A 22,735-nucleotide genomic window follows, 5' to 3' on the forward strand; every position below is an offset into this window, starting at 1 on the left:
GTTGTGCCAGCTAGGGTACCATCATCCAGGAACCAGATACTGAGCTCGCTGGAGAGTGCTTCTGTGGCTTCCTTGATGACCAAACAAAATAGAAAGGGGGCGAGAGGGTCGGTCTCCCTGTTGCACGCCCTCACATGAGTCAATTTCATGGTCCCCAAACAATAGTCTGGAAGTCACACTATAACACGATTCTATGAAGGGATAAAGGGAAGGGAAGCTTCTATAAACTGCTTGGAGAGCAGCATCCCTTCTGACTGAGTTGAAAGCGTTGTCAAAGTCCAATTTGACCAAGGCTTTTTCATCGGACATGTTTTTTGATATATACTCGTGCTGCATGGGCAGCTGCTTCACAGCCCTGTTATATATATATATATATATATGTATATATATATATATATATATATATATATATATATATATATATATATATATATATATATATATATATATATATATATATATATATATTTGTTTAATGCCTCTTTGTTTGGCATACATATATTTTTTACAAAAAAAAAAAATATTTTTTATTTACTTGATGTGTGGTGTAAGACAGACTGTGATAGTAACTAACATTATGTCGCTCTCAATATGCTTCAAACTTCACAGATCTGGAGACACAACTTCATGGTAAAGTTATTCTTTCATTTTATTTACCTCTTTATAGGTTCGTTCACTTTCATATTATAACAATATTATTTTTACATTTTAATTTACATTTAGTTAAATTACTGAGCGATAAATTCCTGTATTTGCATTGCACTTTATTCGTTTCTAGAATCTTTACCATCAAAATTATGTGCTTATATATGTTATTTTTATGAAGATGTAGTGAGTTTGTATTTTATTTAAAACATTAAGTCAAAATACTTTCATGGCATTTTTAGTTTATGGAAAGTGGCAAAGTGAACTTTTTTTTCACTTGGTCTTTCATGAAATACCGCACAAACATCTGCTGCATATGTTTGAGTTCATGAAATACCGCACAAACATCTGCTGCATATGTTTGAGTTCATGAAATACCGCACAAACATCTGCTGCATATGTTTGAGTTCATGAAATACCGCACAAACATCTGCTGCATATGTTTGAGTTTAGGAAGAATTCATATTTTTTTATAGTCATCAAGAAAAAAAATAGCAAGTTTATAATTACATTTTTCATACTCTTTTTTTTATATTTACTTATTAATTTTCTATATTATGTTTTGTAAGGACGTTTTGTGCTCATATTTTGGGTACCTATCTGTCAAAAAATATGTTCTCTTATTAATATAATTTTTTTTAATTCTTTTTATATTAATGTTTTTGTTCTCGGCTGTTTAGTTGACATTATTACTTGTTAATGAAACGCCCACGTCCATTGTTCTAGTGTAACTAAATTTAAATGGAAATTCAAGCCTACTATCCTTTATCTTTGTGTCCCGTGAATATCCTCGGTATTATATATATGGATGAATGAGGTCACTGTTTCCCCTCGCTGCTTATTTGATACCTTATGTGCAAGAAGAGACATTGTATATCAATGTCTTTTAATTGCACAGTGGTAGTAAAAGTAGAGAACTACAAGTGGTTTATTCAAGACTATGAACGAGAGGTGGAGGGAAGAAAATCTACTTGTTGTAGCGCTGGTATAGGGAAGTCTTTTTTCTTACGAGTTTGGCTGATTTACGACCTATGATAAGCAACACTACACAAAAGCCTTGTGCCGATCCCACGTCCCTGCCAGACTATGGATTTCTTGAGATTACCACTTTGGTATCACTGACAGGACACAAAATGGTCATGGCAAAACTAGGTCCCACCGTCCCAGTTATAGCAGGGAACTACAATATTAATTCTCTGCATTATTACTAGCACAATTTATATTTCCTGCAGTATGCTCAATATTTTCCAATGTGTTAGCTTTAGTTTTGCCTGAAACGCTACAACACTCTGCAAACAACGTATCTCAACTTTAAATAATTTATACAGTAAGGTTGATACAGTACATACTGCTATGACTTGTGAAATAAATTTTCGACTCTACCTTTAGATAACCAAAAATATATATTTAAAGACGTTTGCTAGAATGCTTAAGAATTTGTTTATATTACAATCAGGTGGTTTTTAATTGCATCACTTTACATAATGAAGGTAAGGCAGCACCTCATGCAACATTTACAAAACATGAAGTGAGGTTTGACTACGAAAGTGATCAACCAAGGTAGAGCTTTGTGACAACACAATATCATCAACACGACTGAAATCTTCAGCAACATATGAATTAATGTTAAAGTTCAAGTATACACTTCAAACTTAAGAAAATAATGTAGAATGAGTAAATAAATGATGTTTCAAAGGCCATTAACAACAATAAACTAATACTAAGATACTGAGCTTGAGAAAATCCATCAGGCAAAGCTGCTTCTTTACATACTTTTTGTCTGAGAATTAATCATTCGTCATTGCTGAAGTTTCTTCCGATAACTGTATTCCTAAATATTCAAAATACAAAATCACCTAAGTATTAATTTTACTGTTTGGATTACACACACACTGTCTTCTTCTTCAAAGTGTTCAATGATAAATATAAAATTTGCAAGCATTTATTCTCTTATCTCAACTGTAAATAACTGTAAATAATTTCCATTATATTTCCATGAGAAGAATGAAATAACTAACAATTTCTATTTCATGCAACATTTAATTTTGTTTATTTATTCATTAAATGTCCATTAAAAAGTGGTACCAAATAAACAATGAGCATGCAATACAGAAAATGAAAAACAGAAATGCCTTACATTTTCATTTTTGGTATAATGTTAACATGCAGAGAGACGGGACGGTGTTTCAACAGTGTTAATGTAACCAAAGAATATAATTTAAGGGTGCAACATGAAGGCTCAGGACATGAAGAAGTAAAGATGTGGCACTGTATCTAGCTGAGGAAGCGCAGAAAGGTAATGTGGGATTCAAACCTGTACCGTGACTGTGGTGTTGGAGCTGCCGAGGCTTACGTTGTCTGGGTCGTGCAGAGCAAAGCTGATCTTGCGTTCTCCGGTAAATCCAGCTGTTGAATGTAAAGTATATATGCAGACATTAAAAGTCTATAAAACACATGAGGTAATTCTTAAATTCTGTTTAGAATTATTATAATATTTTCTCTGTAGGGGTTCCATAGATTAATAAATTCATTAATATCTCTCTGTTAGTCCTCTTTTACACCAGCAAATGGACTTCTAAACCGTTTTATCTTTTCTGTGCGCAGGCGCACGAGCGCAATCTCCAGTGTTTATAAAGTACACGCTAGTGATAAAACCTTATATAGAATGTACGTCGATCTTCTTCCTTCTAGAGGATAGTGTTTTTCATCCTTACTACCTTTTAAGTTAGGCAATCCTCTTAAGGTCACATGTTGAGTTTGTCTAGTTGATCTGTCGTTGACTGAAGTTTGGTATCTCGCACTGAGAGTGTTAACAATGTCAGAGGTGTCGCTGTCAAGTGGTGGTGCCACTCACTTGTAAATGCATCAGTAGTCTCTTTTATGATTGATAGAAAACAGGCATGAATTAGACACAGTGCTTCCCATTTTTCATAATTTGCATCTGTTTCTCATTTACAGTAGTGTGCAAAGTAATTGGGACAGGAGTATATTTTGTGATAATCTCATAAATGTAGTTTGTCCTTTTTTCAGAAGAGTTTGCTACCGTCTTCTGGCAACCATACAGCTCTAGTGTTACCCTGCGACTCTCGTCAGTACTACAACAGCTGTTGTTCTGTAAGGCTATTCCTATAAGCGTACTCTATGACTAAATGTAGTTTCGCCAAATTTTCACTTCAAATCATGATTACATAGATCATTAAGCTTATAAAAACGAAAAACTAACCTGAGGATTCCATAAACCATGGTGTCAGCGACCTCTCATTATCAGAAGGATTGATCAGAATGAACTGAAAGATAATCCGCCTGCCCTCAGGTGAGGAACCAAATGATTGCACTGTTCATAAAACTGGTTAGATATCCATCTACTGGTATAATATTGGTAAAACTTACATATGGGTATTTCTAAGGTGGTTTATGCAACTCTCCATATAATTAAGCCTTCCATTCTTAAATTTCTTCATCAAATACACAAAGCTGGATCCTCATGAAGAAGGAATATGAATAGAGCATTTAAAAATATAGTATTAACCATATAATCCAACCTCTAAGAGGCTGCATTCGTTATGACACCGTTGTAAAGAAGTCAGGAGCATAGCACTGCTCACTCGAAGACTGGTTGTACGAGGGTCATCAAGACTGTTTTTCACCACCAGTCAAGGATACGCCACACCATTTTCTTAATAACTTTGTTTTCTAAATGAAACTCTTTGGAGACGGAATCTTTTTCATATCATATTGAATCACATTTTATGGAGGGAATGCACAGAATAGATGGGTAATTCCAATTCATTCGACTGAGAGCCCTTCATTAGCGTTAAGACATCTTTCTTGAAGGAACGTTCAAATGAGTCAAAGGCAAACTGGTAGATTTAATGTTTGGATCTCCTCCTTGAATGTGTAATGTAAAATAAGAACTAATTTTAGTGTATTACATAGGGTATTACATTCATATTATTAAATTTCACTCATGGGATATTATTGATTACCCTTTGAGTTGTACTAGCTAGGATATGTTAGAAAGTTACTGTAAGATTAGATTAATTCATATATTTATTAGTTAGATATCTGCAGGTATTCTTGGCATTTAAGTTTCGTGTGATGACTGTATTTTGTCTTCTTCTAAAGTTACATAGATGACCCTGAGTCATCTACTACTTCAACCACGTAAATATGTATTTTGTCTTCTTCTAAAGTTACATAGATGACCCTGAGTCATCTACTACTTCAACCACGTAAATATGTATTTTGTCTTCTTCTAAAGTTACATAGGTGACCCTGAGTCATCTACTACTTCAACCACGTAAATATGTATTCATATTAAACCCCTAAAACCCGTATTTTCTTTAAACCAAATAGTGTTTGTGAGATAACTCCAGATGCGCATTTGTTATGATATTTTGAAGGCTTCATCGGTTTTTACCTTGATGCTTGTGAAGGGTTTTTGAGTCAAGGAATCAGAGCACTTCTCACCCTTCACGGATGAATTCTGATTGTCTTCCATTCTCAAAGTACTATATGACTCATACGGATTTGGCGCTTCTCTGCGACTATAACAGTAATTGTCCATCGACGCTCGACACTTTCAAAGCCTTACCATAAAATAATTAAGTTAAAACTGCCGTTTTAGGTAACTCTGAAGGGTATTTTTAAGAAGTTTCCTAAATTTTACTTCCCGTTTTTCCCGTGTTTTTACTCCTCCAAACATCCTCCAAACTTTCATTTACAACTTAATAACGCCTCATCCGATCGGCTTCAAATTTTCAGTGCCAATTTACTGAACCGGGTGAAGGGTTTATGCAACTACTTACAAGTGTAGGCGCCTCATCAAAACAATAAAACCAGTTCCAGAAATTTCGATTCTGGGTTATAACTTAAATAAATCTATTCCAATAAGTTTAAAACTTTCAGTAAAAGTGTAACATGATTAAAAGAAACTTAAATTGTTATAGAAGTATGTAGGTTTTATTTTATTAACTTTATGTCATACAGACATGCATGCGCAGGGTTCCTGACCACCAAAATTTGATCATTTATGAGGATGTAATCACAAAATTCACCTTCAATAACAGAAACATTCATTGGGAACAAGTCAACAATGTGCTAAATGAAACAAGATGGGAAGATATCCTAAACAACTTGGATCCGAACCTTTGCCTAGAAAAAATTAACTCTGGCACTTGAGGTCTGCTCAAGGCACATTCCATTAAGAGAAAGAAACAGAATATGTAAACTAGTAAACGAGATATGCTCCCTATACAGGCGTAGGCGAAGAATCACAGAGCTGTTGAAGGGGCCAATGTATCTGAAATACGAAAGGAGGCACTGCTTAGAGAAATAGCAAATGTCGAACTTAAGCTCAAGGAATCTTACAGCAAACAAGAATCTCAGGAAGAACTAAATCTGTAAATGAAATCGAAAAAAAAAAATACTTCCTCTCTTATGAAAACTCTAAGGGGAAAAAAAAACATCCAGTATTGGGCCTCTGCTTAGGCGAGAAGGGATCTACACAGATCACAACAAAGAAATGAGGGAAATACTAAAGTCCCAATACGACTTATTTTTTTTCAGCGAGCCATTAACCAGACTAAGGGTAGACAATTTAAATGAATTCTTTATGACCGAAACACAAAATCTGGTCATCTCAAAAATCTCTGATATTACCCTAACACCACAAGACTTTGAAAAGGCAATAAATGACATTTCAATGCACTCTGCCCCAAGCCAGGACTCATGGAACTCCGTCTTCATCGAAAACTACAAGAAGCCCATATCACGTACCCTCAGCATTCTATGGAAAGGGAGCATGGACACACACTTGCTAAAAACAACAGATGTAGCCCCACTCTACAAAGGTGGCAGTAAAATAATTGCAAAGAACTATAGACCGACAGCACTAACATCCCATAGAAAAATCTTTGAAAGAATTCTAAGAAGCAAGATAGCCAACCACCTAGATACCCATCAGTTACACAACCCAGGGCAACACGGGTTTAGCGCAGTTTGCTCCTGCCTGTCCCAACTACTGGACCACTATGATAACGTTCTGGATGATACACAGGATAAACAAAATGCAAATGTAGTATACACAGACTTTGCGAAAGCCTTCGACAGGTGCGACCAAGGAGTAACATCGTTATCTTTGTGCGTGATAAAGGACTTACAGAAAAAGTTTGAAGATGGATCAATAACTTGCTAATAAATAGAACACAAAGAGTAATAGTAAACAGTAAAGTCTGAGGCAGCTACGGTGAAATGCTCTGTGCCACAAGGCACAGTACTCTCTCCCATCGTATTCCTCATCCTCATGTCTGACGCAGACAGAAATGTAAGCCATAGCTCCATGTCTTCATTTGAAGGTGACACCCTAATTGCCATGACCGCAAGACTCTATGCGGACATCAACCAAATCTTGAAATGGGTCACTCAAAACAATATGAAGTTAAGTGAAGAGATATTTTAACTACTCAGATATGGAAAACTTGAGGAAATTAAAACTGTGTCAGAGTATACAACAAATTCTAATCATCCAATAGAGCGAAAAATATGCGAAGGACCTGTGATTCATAATGTCAGTGGATCTCACCTCCAAAGACCACAACAATTTATCTACCTCGTCTGCTAGAAAAATGATAGGATGGATAATGAGAACCTTCAAAACTAGGGACACCAAGGCCATGATGATTTTTCTCAAGTTGCTTCTCTCTTAGCTGGAATACTGCTGTACACTAACTGCCCCCTACAAGGCAGGCGAAACTGCTGTCCTGGAGAGTGTACAAAGAACTTTCACGACACATGAGTACGATCAAGCACCTGAATTACCGGGAACAGTTGAAGTTCCTTCATTTGTATTCCCTGGAACACAAGCGAGAAAGATACATGACAATATACACTTGGAAAAACCTAGAGGGATTAGTACCAAACTTGCACACGAAAATCACTCCCATGATTGCAAAAGACTCGGCAGGAGATGAAACATTCCCCCAATGAAAAGCAAGGGCGCCAGGAGTACATTGAGAGACAACATATTATGTGTCAGGGGCCGAAGACCGTTTAACTGCCTCCCAGTATACATAAGAGGGATTATCAATAGAACCCGGGCTGTCTTTAAGACGGTGCTGGACACAAAGGATCTGCTGAAGTCAGCATTTTCCCTTCCTTGCCACAGTAAAGAGAATACTCTTGTTAACCCACACTGGTTGCAACACTGGTCAGCCGTGATGTGATTTACTTGCCGCCTGGGTATGAACATGTGTTACAAATTCACTTTTTGATCATGAAACAAGAGAAACTATCAGCCCCTCCGGAGGGCTGAGTCCCTTAGGGGCTGAAAGGAGCTGTAGAGGCTAACATCCCTTGGAGAAAATTTCTCCACAGCGATAATTAGAATGCATCACCTAGTCACCTTCAAACTTTTATCGCTGCTGTGCTTTCCTCAAAGGAAACTTTTAATTGTTTCCAGGTTGCGCAAGGTTTAATGCACCAGTTTTATTAAACAAATTGCCGTGAAATAAGTGAAAAATTTATCTTTTGAACAGAAATAGGTAAATTTGTTAGACTCGATAAGTTATCCTAGTTTAAAGGTATATAATGTATTTATTTATTTGTTATAACCTCAAGACCATAAGAAAGATGTGAATAAATTCCCATGGCCTAATTAAAAATTATTGACCTACACGCTGACTTACCAAATCTTCTTTCGTGTAAACTTTGAGCTGATTTTGTACAATGTTTGCCCCAATTTGCATATTTTATTGAAAAAAAAAAATGGAAAATTCACAAGATTTTTTTTCACACTATATTTTCTGAGTGCTTCATCCGACTGGCTTTAATATCTCAATGTTAAAACTTGTGAATGCAGCTTCTGAGCGGCATCAAACTTAATGTGTAATGTATTTTATGATATTAGTCTGAAATAACAAGAGAATACCTTTTCAGTTTGGTTTCAAAGTTGATTTTTCTTAGTGGAAGATTTGAATAAGTTATAAGTTGAGTATATTCTAATTTTTGCAATTTGATTGAAAAATGGAATATTAGTTTCCATGTGCATTTTCTTTTTTATTTGTAAATTCCCCTTCTGATTAGTTTCAGATCTTCAACACAACCACTTAACTGCATTACAAACTTATGCCGGACTTTACACCACAACCATTGTGTAGCTTAAGGCATAAGGGGCTGGGGTTATGCAATTGTGGGATAGCTTTCTGGGAGAGCGAAGGGACCGAAATGCATTTTTTTTGGAGGGGTTGATAAAGACGAGGCGCAGGTCTCAGGTTATACACAGTACAACTGTGTACTATAAATAGAATTGTATAGTGTTTACACGTCTACATTCCATACATCCTGCCCTACACTGAATATAATCATGGTATGGTAATGACAGATTGAACCGCAAACTGAATTTCATGTGCTAAATGACAGGGAGTTAATAAGCTGAATACATAAATTTTAAACGAGTGATTAGTCAGATTAATGAGCCAGAGGTAATTAACAATTAGGTAAGATATATTAAATAAAATATAGATTAATAATACCTGGATGACCTTCCCCAATGCTCTGTAGGCTCTGGGCAGACGGATGAGAATAACCCATGGATGAGAGAGCCATGGACCATCTCCTGGTGTGATCCCTTCCAGGTCCCAGACCACCGCAAGGAGCACCACAGGCAGATGGTCTCTCCCCACGAACTGACATCCTAAAAGAATGATTTCCATTAAGTGAAAACTTCTCAAATTATATCATATTTGGTATGAATTATACAGATGCTTTTTAAAAATTCTATAATTTTTGTTAATGTGCTACATTTATTCTTAACATTAAATACTGTTGATGAGAATGTTGTACAAGCACCTTGTAGACTTGGGTAATGTTGTATATGTCTCCCTCAGGAAAGCAGTAATCTCCAGTAACACTTGTATTGCCACCATCTTGAGAGCCATCGGACAGTCAGCTCCTCCGGGATTAACACTGACTGGAAAAAACAACACCCATGGGCCACTTTTGTAATGCAGTTTGTAGAACCTACACTTGCGCCATATCTATTTGCATGTTGTATGACCATCAAATTTCCTGAATGAAATATCAAGTGTATGACAATGAAATCCATTGAATTTTCATAGTTATCGGATTTATAGAATTTTAAAGATAAAGTTTTATTCGTAAAAACGTCGATTGAATATAACTTGAACAATAGCGCCAGTAATTTTTTTTCTTACTTGGCCCTACCTTCGAAACTTGTTCGTACGAGAACTAAAAAAGAAAAGGAGAGGAATAGACACTTATCACACTGTCATTTCAAGGCACTAACGTGCATGGAATTGACTCACTAGTCACCGAGGCACTTCCTCACTATTATTTCAAGTCTTAAAACTACTGCCTCACTGGTATTTCTTGTCACTGAAGTACGGCCTAACAAGGATTTTCATCCTCTAAGGTAAAAAACTGGACACGTGCATCACCTGGGTATTCTTATTTCAAGACTTTCCAACAAGCGGCTTTATCAGTTCAGTACAGAGATGGTATGTGAAGACACAATATATCGTAATCAGCTCCTAAGCCTTGCAGACATCGATTTTACAGCAAAGAAGCCCGTTACAGTACCTTAGTCTTGATTATTTATAAACACTAGGGCGAAACTGTACTTCAGTTAAAAGTATCGACATTACTACGAGTACACGAAGCAGAAAATAAACACAAATATTAGACTAAAGCTTACTTTCATCAAGGAAGTCTTCTTCTTCATCGTTGGCTCTGAGGGCTCGCCGAGTCTCTGAGTCAGTGATGGGTGACACAACTTCCTCAACTGTTGGTCCAGACTCTTCCAAGATTTCTTCTAGACGTGTCCCCAAGGCCTGTATAATTTGATCCCTGTTATGTCAAACTGCTGAACTAACACTTTCCTCTACACTAGTCTCTTCCAGTATTAACAGAATATTATGTTAAATGTATATTCACATCTTGAAACAAAATTAAATAATTTTCAAATAGTTTGTAAATAGCTTAATTCGTTAGAACCAGGATAATTACCAATATAGAAGCAATTCTTTAACTCAGAAATCATATAAAGTTTATGTTAAGTCATTTTCTGCTTCTGGAGAATGTTTGACATTCATTTGTCACGAGCACCTTAAATAATTTATATATATATATATATATATATACATATATATATATATATATATATATATATATATATATATATATATATATATATATATATATATATATATATATATATATATATATATATATATATATATATATATTTATATATATATATATATATATATATATATATATATATATATATATATATATATATATATATATATATATATATATATATATATATGCACACTGGCCGATTCCCAGTAAGGCAGGGAGGCCCGAAAAAGAAAAACTTTCACCATCATTCACTCCATCACTGTCTTGCCAGAAGGGTGTTTTACACTACAGTTTTTAAACTGCAACATTAACACCCCTCCTTCAGAGTGCAGGCACTGTACTTCCCATCTCCGTTTCCATGAATCTCTTTATAAATGTTACTTTGCTCACACTCCAACAGCACGTCGAGTATTAAAAACCATTTGTCTCCATTCACACCTATCAAACACGCTCACGTATGCCCGCTGGAAGTCCAAGCCCCTCGCACACAAAACCTCCTTTACCCCCTCCCTCCAACCCTTCCTAGGCTGACCGCTACCCCTCCTTCTCTCCACTACAGATTTATACTCTCTCAAAGTCATTCTGTTTTGTTCCATTCTCTCTACATGTCCAAACCACCTCAACAACCCCTCCTCAGCACTCTGGATAATAGTTTTGGCAATCCCACACCATCTCCTAATTTTCAAACTACGAATTTTCTGCAATATCTTCACACCACACATTGCCCTCAGACATGACATCTCCACTGCCTCCAGCCTTCTCCTCACTGCAACATTAATCACCCATGCTTCACGCCCATATAAGAGCGTTGGTAAAACTATACTCTCATACATTTCCCTCTTTGCTTCCAAGGACAAAGTTCTTTGTCTCCACAGACTCCTAAGTGCACCACTCATCCTTTTCCTCTCATCAATTCAGTGATTCACCTAATCCTTCATAGACCCATCTGCTGAAATGTCCACTCCTAAATATCTGAATACATTCACCTCCTCCATAGTCTCTCCCTCCAGTCTAATATCCAATCTTTCGTCACGTAATCATTTTGTTATCCTCATAACCTTACTCTTTCCTATATTCACTTTTAATTTTCTTCTTTTGCATACCCTACAAAATTCATCCACCAATCTCCGCAACTTCTCTTCAGAATCTCCCAAAAGCACCGTGTCATCAGCAAAGAGAAACTGTGACAAGTCCCACTTTGTGTTTGATTCTGTATCTTTTAACTTCACACCTCTTGCCAAAACTCTAGCATTCACTTCTCTTACAACCTCATCCATAAATATATTGAACAACCACGGTGACATCACACATCCTTGTCTAAGGCCTACTTTTACTGGGAAATAATCTCCCTCGCTCCTACATACTCTAAGTTGAGCCTCACTATCCTCGTAAAAACTCTTCACTGCTTTCAGTAACCTACCTCCTATACCATACACCAGCAACAACTGTCACATTGCCCCCCTATCCGCCCTCACATATGCTTTTTCCAAATCCATAAATGCCACAAACACCTCTTTACCCTAATCTAAATACTGTTCACCTATATGTTTCACTGTAAACACCTGGTCCACACACCCCCACCTTTCCTAAAGTCTTATTGTTCATCTGCTATCCTACTCTCCATCTTACTCTTAATTCTTTCAATAATAATTCTACCATAGACTTTACCAGGTATACTCAACAGACTATCCCCTATAATTTTTACACTCTCTTTTATCCCCTTTGCCTTTATGCAAAGGAACTACGCATGCTTTCTACCAATCCCTAAGTACCTTATCCTCTTCCATACATTTATTAAATAATAGCACCAACCACTCCAAAACTATATCCCCACCTGCTTTTAACATTTCTATCTTTATCCCATCAATCCCCCTTTCATTCTACCCACTGCCTCACGAACTTCCCCCACACTCACAACTGGTTCTTCCTCACTCCTACAAGATGTTATTCCTCCTTACCCTAAACACGAAATCACAACTTCCCTATCTTCATCAACATTTAACAATTCCTCAAAATATTCCCTCCATCTTCCCAATACCTCTAACTCTCCATTTAATAACTCTCCTCTCCTATTTTTAACTGTCAAATCCATTTGTTCCCTAGGCTTCCTCAACTTATTAATCTCACTCCAAAACTTTTTCTTATTTTCAACAAAATTTGTTGATAACATCTCACTCACTCTCTCATTTGCTCTCTTTTTACATTGCTTCACCACTCTCATAATCTCTCTTTTTCTCTCCACATACTCTTCCCTCCTTGCATCACTTCTACTTTGTAAAAACCTATCATATGCTAACTTTTTCTCCCTTACCACTCTCTTTACCTCATCATTCCACCAATCGCTCTTCTTCCCTCTCACACTCACTTTCCTGTAACCACAAAATTCTGCTGAACACTCTAACACTACATTTTAAATCTACCCCATACATCTTCGACCCCATTGCCTATATTCTCACTAGCCCATCTATCCTCCAATAGTTGTTTATATTTTACCCTAACTGCCTCCTCTTTTAGTTTATACACCTTCATCTCCCTCTTACTTGCTGCTTCTATTTTCCTTGTATCCCATCTGCCTTTCACTCTCACTGCAGCTACAACTAGAATGTGATCTGATATACCTATGGCCCCTCTATAAACATGTACATCCTGGAGTCTACTCAACAGTCTTTTATCTACCAATACATAGTCCGAGAAATTACTGTCATCACGCCCTACATCATATATTGTATACATATTTATCATCTTTTTCTTAAAAACGTATTACTTATAACTAAACCCCTTTCTATACAAAGTTTAATCAAAGGGCTCCCATTATCATTTACACCTGGCACCCCAAACTTACCTACCACACCCTCTCTAAATGTTTCTCCTACTTTAGCATTTAGGTCCCCTACCACAATTACTTTCTCGCTAAACATCTCCCAAAATCTCTCTCTCTCCTCTACACTCCTCTCTTCTCCAGGTGCTTACACGCTAATTATGACCCACTTTTCACATCCGACCCTTACTTTAATCCACAAAATCCTTAAATTTACACATTTATATTCCCTCTTCTCCTTCCATAACTGGTCCTTCAACATTATTGCTACCCCTTCCTTGGCTCTAACTTACACTCGCCTACCCCCTTCAGCTTTGTTTCGCTTAAGGCCAGGACATCCAACTTCTTTTCATTCATAACATCAGCAATCATCTCCTTTTTATCATCCGCACTACATCCACGCACATTCAAGCATTCCAGTTTTATAAAGTTTTTTCTTCTGATTTTTAGTAAATGTGTACAGGAGAAGGGATTACTAGCCCATTGCCTATATATATATATATATATATATATATATATATATATATATATATATATATATATATATATATATATATATATATATATATATATATATATATATATATATACATATATATATGCTAGAGAGTGTATTGAATCTTTCCCTTGACGATGGACAGTGGTTGCAAGCCTCACTTCCGGTCAGGCTTGGAGGGCTAGGAGTACGCAGATCCTCCCAGATTGCTCTACCAGCTTTCCTATCCTCTTCCATTGCATCAAACGAGTTGATAAGACAAATTCTTCCTGACACCCTCAGTGACTCAGCAGGAATAGAAGACCCTAGCTATGTCAGTGCCATCACCGAATGGGAGACTCTTGCTGCTCCAGCACCAAACCCTAGTGCAGCACTGGCTCACAAACAGTCAAGCTGGGATAGCCCAATTGCTGAAAAGGTGCTTGCCAACATGCTCAGGGCTGCAACATCAGATAGGGAGATTGCCCGTCTCCAGGCTGTGAGTGCACCTCACTCCGGGGACTTCCTCCAAACAGTTCCCATATCGGCAATGGGAACGCGACTCGACCCTAAGACCCTCCGTATTGCAGTGGCTCTGCGCCTTGCTGCCCCAGTTCACACAGAATATATGTGTATTTGCGGCGAAGTGCAAGCAGACCAATACGGTCTACATGGTCTTAACTGTTCCAAAACTAAGGGCTGGCATGCAAGACACAATGAGGTCAACGACATCATTAAGAGAACCCTTGCTACAGCTGGATGCCCTGCCGAGAGGGAGCCACGATCACTTGCAGCAAACAATACCCACAACCCAGCAAACCGCCCCGACGGGATCACCATCTATCCTTGGAAGAATGGCAAGCTCTTAGCATGGGACTATACCTGTGTGTCCACACTGGCTGACACATATATCCATCACAGTGTGGGGCGACAGGGAGGAGCTGCTGACCACAGGGAGGAGTACAAGATCAGCAAGTACAGGGACATTAGCCAACAGTATCAATTTGTCCCAGTGGGATCAGAGACCTTGGGATCATGGGGAAAAAATGCCACACGTTTCCTTAAAGAATTGGGTTCCAGACTCATCGACACCACCAGGGACCCAAGGGCAGCCACTTTCATGTTCCAGCGCCTCAGCGTCGCCATCCAGAGAGGAAATGCTTGCTTCATACTTGGCTCACGTCCAGCCTCGGAGGAGCTGGAGGAAATTCATCATCTTTGATACATTGTGCTATTGTATTCATGTTTATGTTTTTTTCTGTAAATGTATTTTGTTTATTAATATATATATAAATATATATAAATATATATATATACATATATATAAATATATATATATATATATATATGTATAATATATATATATATATATATATATATATATATATATATATATATATATATATATATAATGTATATATATATATATATATATATATATATATATATATATATATATATATATATATATATATATATATATATATATATATATATATATATGGAGAGAGAGAGAGAGAGAGAGAGAGACGTTGGTAGACAGCAACCACCCAGGGAGGTACTACCGTCCTGACTGAGTGTGAAACGAAAGCCTGTAATTGTTTTACATTATGGTAGGATTGCTGGTGTATTTTGTCTGTCTCATAAATATGCAAGATTACAGGTACGTCTTGCTACTTCTACTTACACTTAGGTCACACTACACATACATGTTCATGTTTATTTATACACACTCATCTGAGTTTTCTTTGATTTTATCTTAATAGTTCTTGGTCTCATTACTTTTCCTTTTATATCCATGGGGAAGTGGAATGAGAATCTTTCTTCCGTAAGCCATGCGTGTTGTAAAAGTCAACTAAAATGCCGGGAACAATGGCTAGTAACCCTTTTTCCTGTAATAATTACTAAAAAGAATAAGAAGAGAATTGTCAAAGTGGAAAGTCTGAATGTGCGTGAATGTTGTGCACATGATAAGAAAGAGATGATTGTGGATGCTTTGAATGAGAAGAAGCTGGATGTCCTGGCTTTAAGTGAAACAAAGCTGAAGGGGGTGGGAGAGTTTCAGTGGAGAGGAATAAATAGGATTAGGTCAAGGGTTTCAAATAGAGTTAGAGTTCAAGGAGTAGCAGTAATGTTGAAGGATAAGTTATGGCAGGAAAAGAGGGACTATAAATGTATTAATTTAAGGATTATGTGGAGTAAAATAAAGATTGGATGTGAAAAGTGGGTTATAGTAAGCGTATATACACCTGGAGAAGAGAGAAGTGTAGAGGAGAGAGAGAGATTTTGGGAAATGTTAAGTGATTGCGTGGGGAGTTTTGAACCAAGTGTGAGAGTAATGGTGGTTGGGGATTTCAATGCTAAAGTGGTTGTTAGGTAAGACACATATGCAACAGTTAGACAACTTTATTCCGAAACGTTTCGCCTACACAGTAGGCTTCTTCAGTCGAATACAGAAAGTAGGCAGGAACAGTAGAGATGTGAAGACGATGTAATCAGTCCATCACCCTTAAAGTCGTAGAATTTGAGGTTGTCAGTCCCTCGGCCTGGAGAAGTTCAGTTCCATAGTCAGGAACTATCTGAAGATCAAGCGACAGTGCGGAGACTTAAATACTGTCGGAAGGAGAGGTGCAGGGTAGTAGTAGTAGTAGTAGTAGTAGTAGTAGTAGTGAGAGGTAACTGAGAGGTCATGTCCCTCTCAGATCCAACCCTTCTCACTTGAAAAGCTTGTCCAAGGTGTTTTCTGTACCAAGATGCTACGTGTTGCAGTGTCTGACAAGATGAACATCAAAATGGTATACAATACCGACAGGTTGTTAGGTAAGACACATATGCAACAGTTAGACAACTTTATTCCGAAACGTTTCGCCTACACAGTAGGCTTCTTCAGTCGAATACAGAAAGTAGGCAGGAACAGTAGAGATGTGAAGACGATGTAATCAGTCCATCACCCTTAAAGTCGTAGAATTTGAGGTTGTCAGTCCCTCGGCCTGGAGAAGTTCAGTTCCATAGTCAGGAACTATCTGAAGATCAAGCGACAGTGCGGAGACTTAAATACTGTCGGAAGGAGAGGTGCAGGGTAGTAGTAGTAGTAGTAGTAGTAGTAGTAGTAGTGAGAGGTAACTGAGAGGTCATGTCCCTCTCAGATCCAACCCTTCTCACTTGAAAAGCTTGTCCAAGGTGTTTTCTGTACCAAGATGCTACGTGTTGCAGTGTCTGACAAGATGAACATCAAAATGGTATACAATACCGACAGGTTGTTAGGTAAGACACATATGCAACAGTTAGACAACTTTATTCCGAAACGTTTCGCCTACACAGTAGGCTTCTTCAGTCGAATACAGAAAGTAGGCAGGAACAGTAGAGATGTGAAGACGATGTAATCAGTCCATCACCCTTAAAGTCGTAGAATTTGAGGTTGTCAGTCCCTCGGCCTGGAGAAGTTCAGTTCCATAGTCAGGAACTATCTGAAGATCAAGCGACAGTGCGGAGACTTAAATACTGTCGGAAGGAGAGGTGCAGGGTAGTAGTAGTAGTAGTAGTAGTAGTAGTAGTAGTGAGAGGTAACTGAGAGGTCATGTCCCTCTCAGATCCAACCCTTCTCACTTGAAAAGCTTGTCCAAGGTGTTTTCTGTACCAAGATGCTACGTGTTGCAGTGTCTGACAAGATGAACATCAAAATGGTATACAATACCGACAGGTTGTTAGGTAAGACACATATGCAACAGTTAGACAACTTTATTCCGAAACGTTTCGCCTACACAGTAGGCTTCTTCAGTCGAATACAGAAAGTAGGCAGGAACAGTAGAGATGTGAAGACGATGTAATCAGTCCATCACCCTTAAAGTCGTAGAATTTGAGGTTGTCAGTCCCTCGGCCTGGAGAAGTTCAGTTCCATAGTCAGGAACTATCTGAAGATCAAGCGACAGTGCGGAGACTTAAATACTGTCGGAAGGAGAGGTGCAGGGTAGTAGTAGTAGTAGTAGTAGTAGTAGTAGTAGTGAGAGGTAACTGAGAGGTCATGTCCCTCTCAGATCCAACCCTTCTCACTTGAAAAGCTTGTCCAAGGTGTTTTCTGTACCAAGATGCTACGTGTTGCAGTGTCTGACAAGATGAACATCAAAATGGTATACAATACCGACAGGTTGTTAGGTAAGACACATATGCAACAGTTAGACAACTTTATTCCGAAACGTTTCGCCTACACAGTAGGCTTCTTCAGTCGAATACAGAAAGTAGGCAGGAACAGTAGAGATGTGAAGACGATGTAATCAGTCCATCACCCTTAAAGTCGTAGAATTTGAGGTTGTCAGTCCCTCGGCCTGGAGAAGTTCAGTTCCATAGTCAGGAACTATCTGAAGATCAAGCGACAGTGCGGAGACTTAAATACTGTCGGAAGGAGAGGTGCAGGGTAGTAGTAGTAGTAGTAGTAGTAGTAGTAGTAGTGAGAGGTAACTGAGAGGTCATGTCCCTCTCAGATCCAACCCTTCTCACTTGAAAAGCTTGTCCAAGGTGTTTTCTGTACCAAGATGCTACGTGTTGCAGTGTCTGACAAGATGAACATCAAAATGGTATACAATACCGACAGGTTGTTAGGTAAGACACATATGCAACAGTTAGACAACTTTATTCCGAAACGTTTCGCCTACACAGTAGGCTTCTTCAGTCGAATACAGAAAGTAGGCAGGAACAGTAGAGATGTGAAGACGATGTAATCAGTCCATCACCCTTAAAGTCGTAGAATTTGAGGTTGTCAGTCCCTCGGCCTGGAGAAGTTCAGTTCCATAGTCAGGAACTATCTGAAGATCAAGCGACAGTGCGGAGACTTAAATACTGTCGGAAGGAGAGGTGCAGGGTAGTAGTAGTAGTAGTAGTAGTAGTAGTAGTAGTGAGAGGTAACTGAGAGGTCATGTCCCTCTCAGATCCAACCCTTCTCACTTGAAAAGCTTGTCCAAGGTGTTTTCTGTACCAAGATGCTACGTGTTGCAGTGTCTGACAAGATGAACATCAAAATGGTATACAATACCGACAGGTTGTTAGGTAAGACACATATGCAACAGTTAGACAACTTTATTCCGAAACGTTTCGCCTACACAGTAGGCTTCTTCAGTCGAATACAGAAAGTAGGCAGGAACAGTAGAGATGTGAAGACGATGTAATCAGTCCATCACCCTTAAAGTCGTAGAATTTGAGGTTGTCAGTCCCTCGGCCTGGAGAAGTTCAGTTCCATAGTCAGGAACTATCTAACAACCTGTCGGTATTGTATACCATTTTGATGTTCATATCAGACCATTATTTAGTTGTAGCTACAGTTAGAGTAAGAAAGTGTATAAACTAAGGTAGGAGGAAGTTCGGGTGAGATATAAGCAACTATTGGCAGAAAGGTGGGCTGGTGCAAGTATGATTAGTGGGGGGGTTGAAGAGGGTTGGAATTGTTTTAAAAATGCAGTATTAGAATGTGGGGCAGAAGTTTGTGGTTATAGGATGGTGGGTGCAGGAGGAATCAGGAGTGATTGGTGGAATGATGAAGTAAAGGGTGTGATAAAAGAGAAAAAGTTAGCTTGTGAGAGGTTCTTCGAAAGCAGAAGTGTTATAAGAAGAGTAGAGTATATGGAGAGTAAAAGAAAGGTGAAGAGAGTGGTGAGAGAGTGCAAAAGGAGAGCAGATGATAGAGTGGGAGAGGCACTGTCAAGAAATTTTAATGAAAATAAGAAAAAAGTTTGGAGTGAGTTAAACAAGTTAAGAAAGCCTAGAGAACGAATGGATCTGTCAGTTAAAAACAGAGTAGGGGAGTTAGTAGATGGGGAGATGGAGGTTTTGGGTAGATGGCGAGAATATTTTGAGGAACTTTTAAATGTCGACGAAGAAACGGAAGCGGTAATTTCATGCACTGGCTAGGGAGGTATACCATCTTTTAGGAGTGAAGAACAACAGGATGTGAGTGTGGGGGAGGTGCGTGAGGCATTACGTAGAATGAAAGGGGGTAAAGCAGCTGGAACTGACGGGATCATGACCGAAATGTTAAAAGCAGGGGGGGATATAGTGTTGGAGTGATTGGTATTTTTGTTTAATAAATGTATGAAAGAGGGGAAGGTACCTAGGGATTGGCAGAGAGCATGTATAGTCCCTTTATATAAAGGGAAGGGGGACAAAAGAGATTGTAAAAATTATAGAGGAATAAGTTTACTGAGTATACCAGGAAAAGTGTACGGAAGGGTTATAACTGAAAGAATTAGAGGTAAGACAGAATGTAGGATTGCGGATGAGCAAGGAGGTTTCTGAGTGGGTAGGGGATGTGTAGATCAAGTGTTTACATCGAAGCATATATGTAAGCAGTATTTAGATAAAGGTAGGGAAGTTTTATTGAGTTTATGGATATAGAGAAGGCATATGATAGAGTGGATAGGGAAACAATGTGGCAGATGTTGCAAGTGTTTGGAATAGGTGGTAAGTTACTAAATGTTATGAAGAGTTTTTGTGAGGATACTGAGGCTCAGGTTAGGGTGTGTAGAAGAGAGACTACTTCCCGGTAAAAGTAGGTCTTAGACAGGGATGTGTAATGTCACCGTGGTTGTTTAATATATTTATAAATGGAGCTGTAAAAGAAGAAAATGCTAGGGTGTTCGGGAGAGGAGTGGGATTAAATTATGGGGAATCAAATACAAAATGGGAATTGACACCGTTGCTATTTGCTGATCATACTGTGTTCATGGGAGATTCTATAGAAAAATTGCAAAGGTTAGTGGATGAGTTTGGGAGTGTGTAAAGGTAGGAAGTTGAAAGTGAACATAGAAAAGAGTAAGGTGATGAGGGTATCAAATGATTTAGATGAAGAAAAATTGGATATCAAATTGGGGAGGAGGAGTATGGAAGAAGTGAATGTTTTCAGATACTTGTGAGTTGACGTGTCGGCGGATGGACTTATGAAGGATGAGGTTAATCATAGAACTGATGAGGAGAAAAAGGTGAGTGGTGCATTGAGGTATATGTGGAGACAAAAAACGTTATCTATGGAGGCAAAGAAGGGAATGTATGAAAGTATAGTAGTACCAACACTCTTATATGGGTGTGAAGCTTGGGTGGTAAATGCAGCAGCGAGGAGACGGTTGGAGGCAGTGGAGATGTCTAGTCTATGGGCAATGTGTGGTGTAAATATTATGCAGAAAATTCGGAGTGTAGAAATTATATACACACACACACACACACACACACACACACATATATATATATATATATATATATATATATATATATATATATATATATATATATATATATATATATATATATATATATATATATATTTATATATAATGTCGTGCCGAATAAGTCAGACTGGTCAATTAGCAAGAACTCATTTAAAATTAAGTCATTTCTAAAATTTTCTCTGATATTTTTATATATTTTTTTCATTTATGTTAATGTAAAAATTAACAATTTTGTACTAAAAGAACCTTAGAAAACTTACCTAAACTTATCATTACATGTGCAATTTAATTTCACCTAATCAAACTAAATATATTTTATATAAGTTTACAATAATTTAATAAACAAACACAGTGAAATATATTTTTTTCGATATGTTCAGAATGATTTTAGCGAAAATATTGCATGCACAAATTTTTGCTTATCTTATTCGGCAAGAAGTGCGTTGCTATTTAAGCCAAAATTGCAAGTTTTTCCTATTCGGCACGACATTTATGTATATGTTTGCCTTTATCGAGATAAAAGAAGTGCAGTCTTCATATATGCAGTACAGGAAGTCGTTTCTTTAGAACATTGATGAGAAAAAGAAATCAGTTCCCGGCCAGGAATGAAAAATTTGGAAAAATTTAAATATTGGGTAAATAACAAAAAGGCACAATACCGTGACTGGAACGATACACAAATAACCCGCACATAAAAGAGAGAAGCTTACGACGACGTTTCGGTCCGGCTTGGACCTTTGACAAAGTCACACTGTGACTTTGTCAATGGTCCAAGTCGGACCGAAACGTCGTCGTAAGCTTCTCTCTTTTATGTGCGGGTTATTTGTGTATTGAAATATTGGGATGTGGAACATACGGGTGTAACTCTCCATGTTCGTTTATGTCAGTTTCCTACCTTCTGCCTGTTTATATTCGCTGTTTATGATAAGTAGTGTGTGTCTTGTAAAATTCTGAAAAAAATGATAACTAAAATAATAAAAATGTCAATAATAGATTAAATATACGACTTTATAGCGCCCAAGAGCGACATACTCCATAGTCACGGTGTCTGCGGCACTACTGTCCTCCCTCTCATGTCTCTCTTGCTGTAACATCTTAACTCTTAAAAAACCATACCCCGGCTGGGATTGAACCCGCGGTCAGAGAGTCTCAAAACTCCAGCCCGTCGCGTTAGCCACTAGACCAGCTAGACCGGCTAGCTGGTCTAGTGGCTAAAGTGACGGGCTGGAGTTTTGAGACTCTCTGACCGCGGGTTCAATCCCAGCCGGGGTATGGTTTGTTTTCAATCGTGTCATTACGATTTCGTGAGTCAACTTAACTCTTGTTTATATCAATTAGCCCCATGATAAAACTGGTCTCGTCATACGTCGTTTCGCCTAAAGTCGCGGTTTCCAAGAACCTATCGACGATGTTAAATGAGGATTTCCT

The 22,735-nt window shown here is 38.0% G+C and overlaps 1 protein-coding gene across 1 annotated transcript in view; it reads right to left on the reverse strand.

The window, feature by feature from the left end:
- The window catches only part of LOC128696898 (protein unc-80 homolog), a 1,079,316-nt gene that overhangs the window by 409,417 nt on the left and 647,164 nt on the right, over positions 1–22,735 (reverse strand). Inside the window, exons 33-36 of the mRNA XM_070095999.1 lie at positions 10,358–10,493; positions 9,493–9,613; positions 9,177–9,337; positions 2,966–3,051 (exon numbers count right to left, since the gene is read on the reverse strand). Coding sequence (XP_069952100.1) covers positions 2,966–3,051; positions 9,177–9,337; positions 9,493–9,613; positions 10,358–10,493 — 504 coding nt within the window. The remainder of the gene's footprint in view (positions 1–2,965; positions 3,052–9,176; positions 9,338–9,492; positions 9,614–10,357; positions 10,494–22,735) is intronic.

The sequence above is a fragment of the Cherax quadricarinatus genome, chromosome 52 (genome assembly GCF_038502225.1).
Source record: "Cherax quadricarinatus isolate ZL_2023a chromosome 52, ASM3850222v1, whole genome shotgun sequence".
NCBI classification, from domain to species: Eukaryota; Metazoa; Arthropoda; class Malacostraca; order Decapoda; family Parastacidae; genus Cherax; species Cherax quadricarinatus.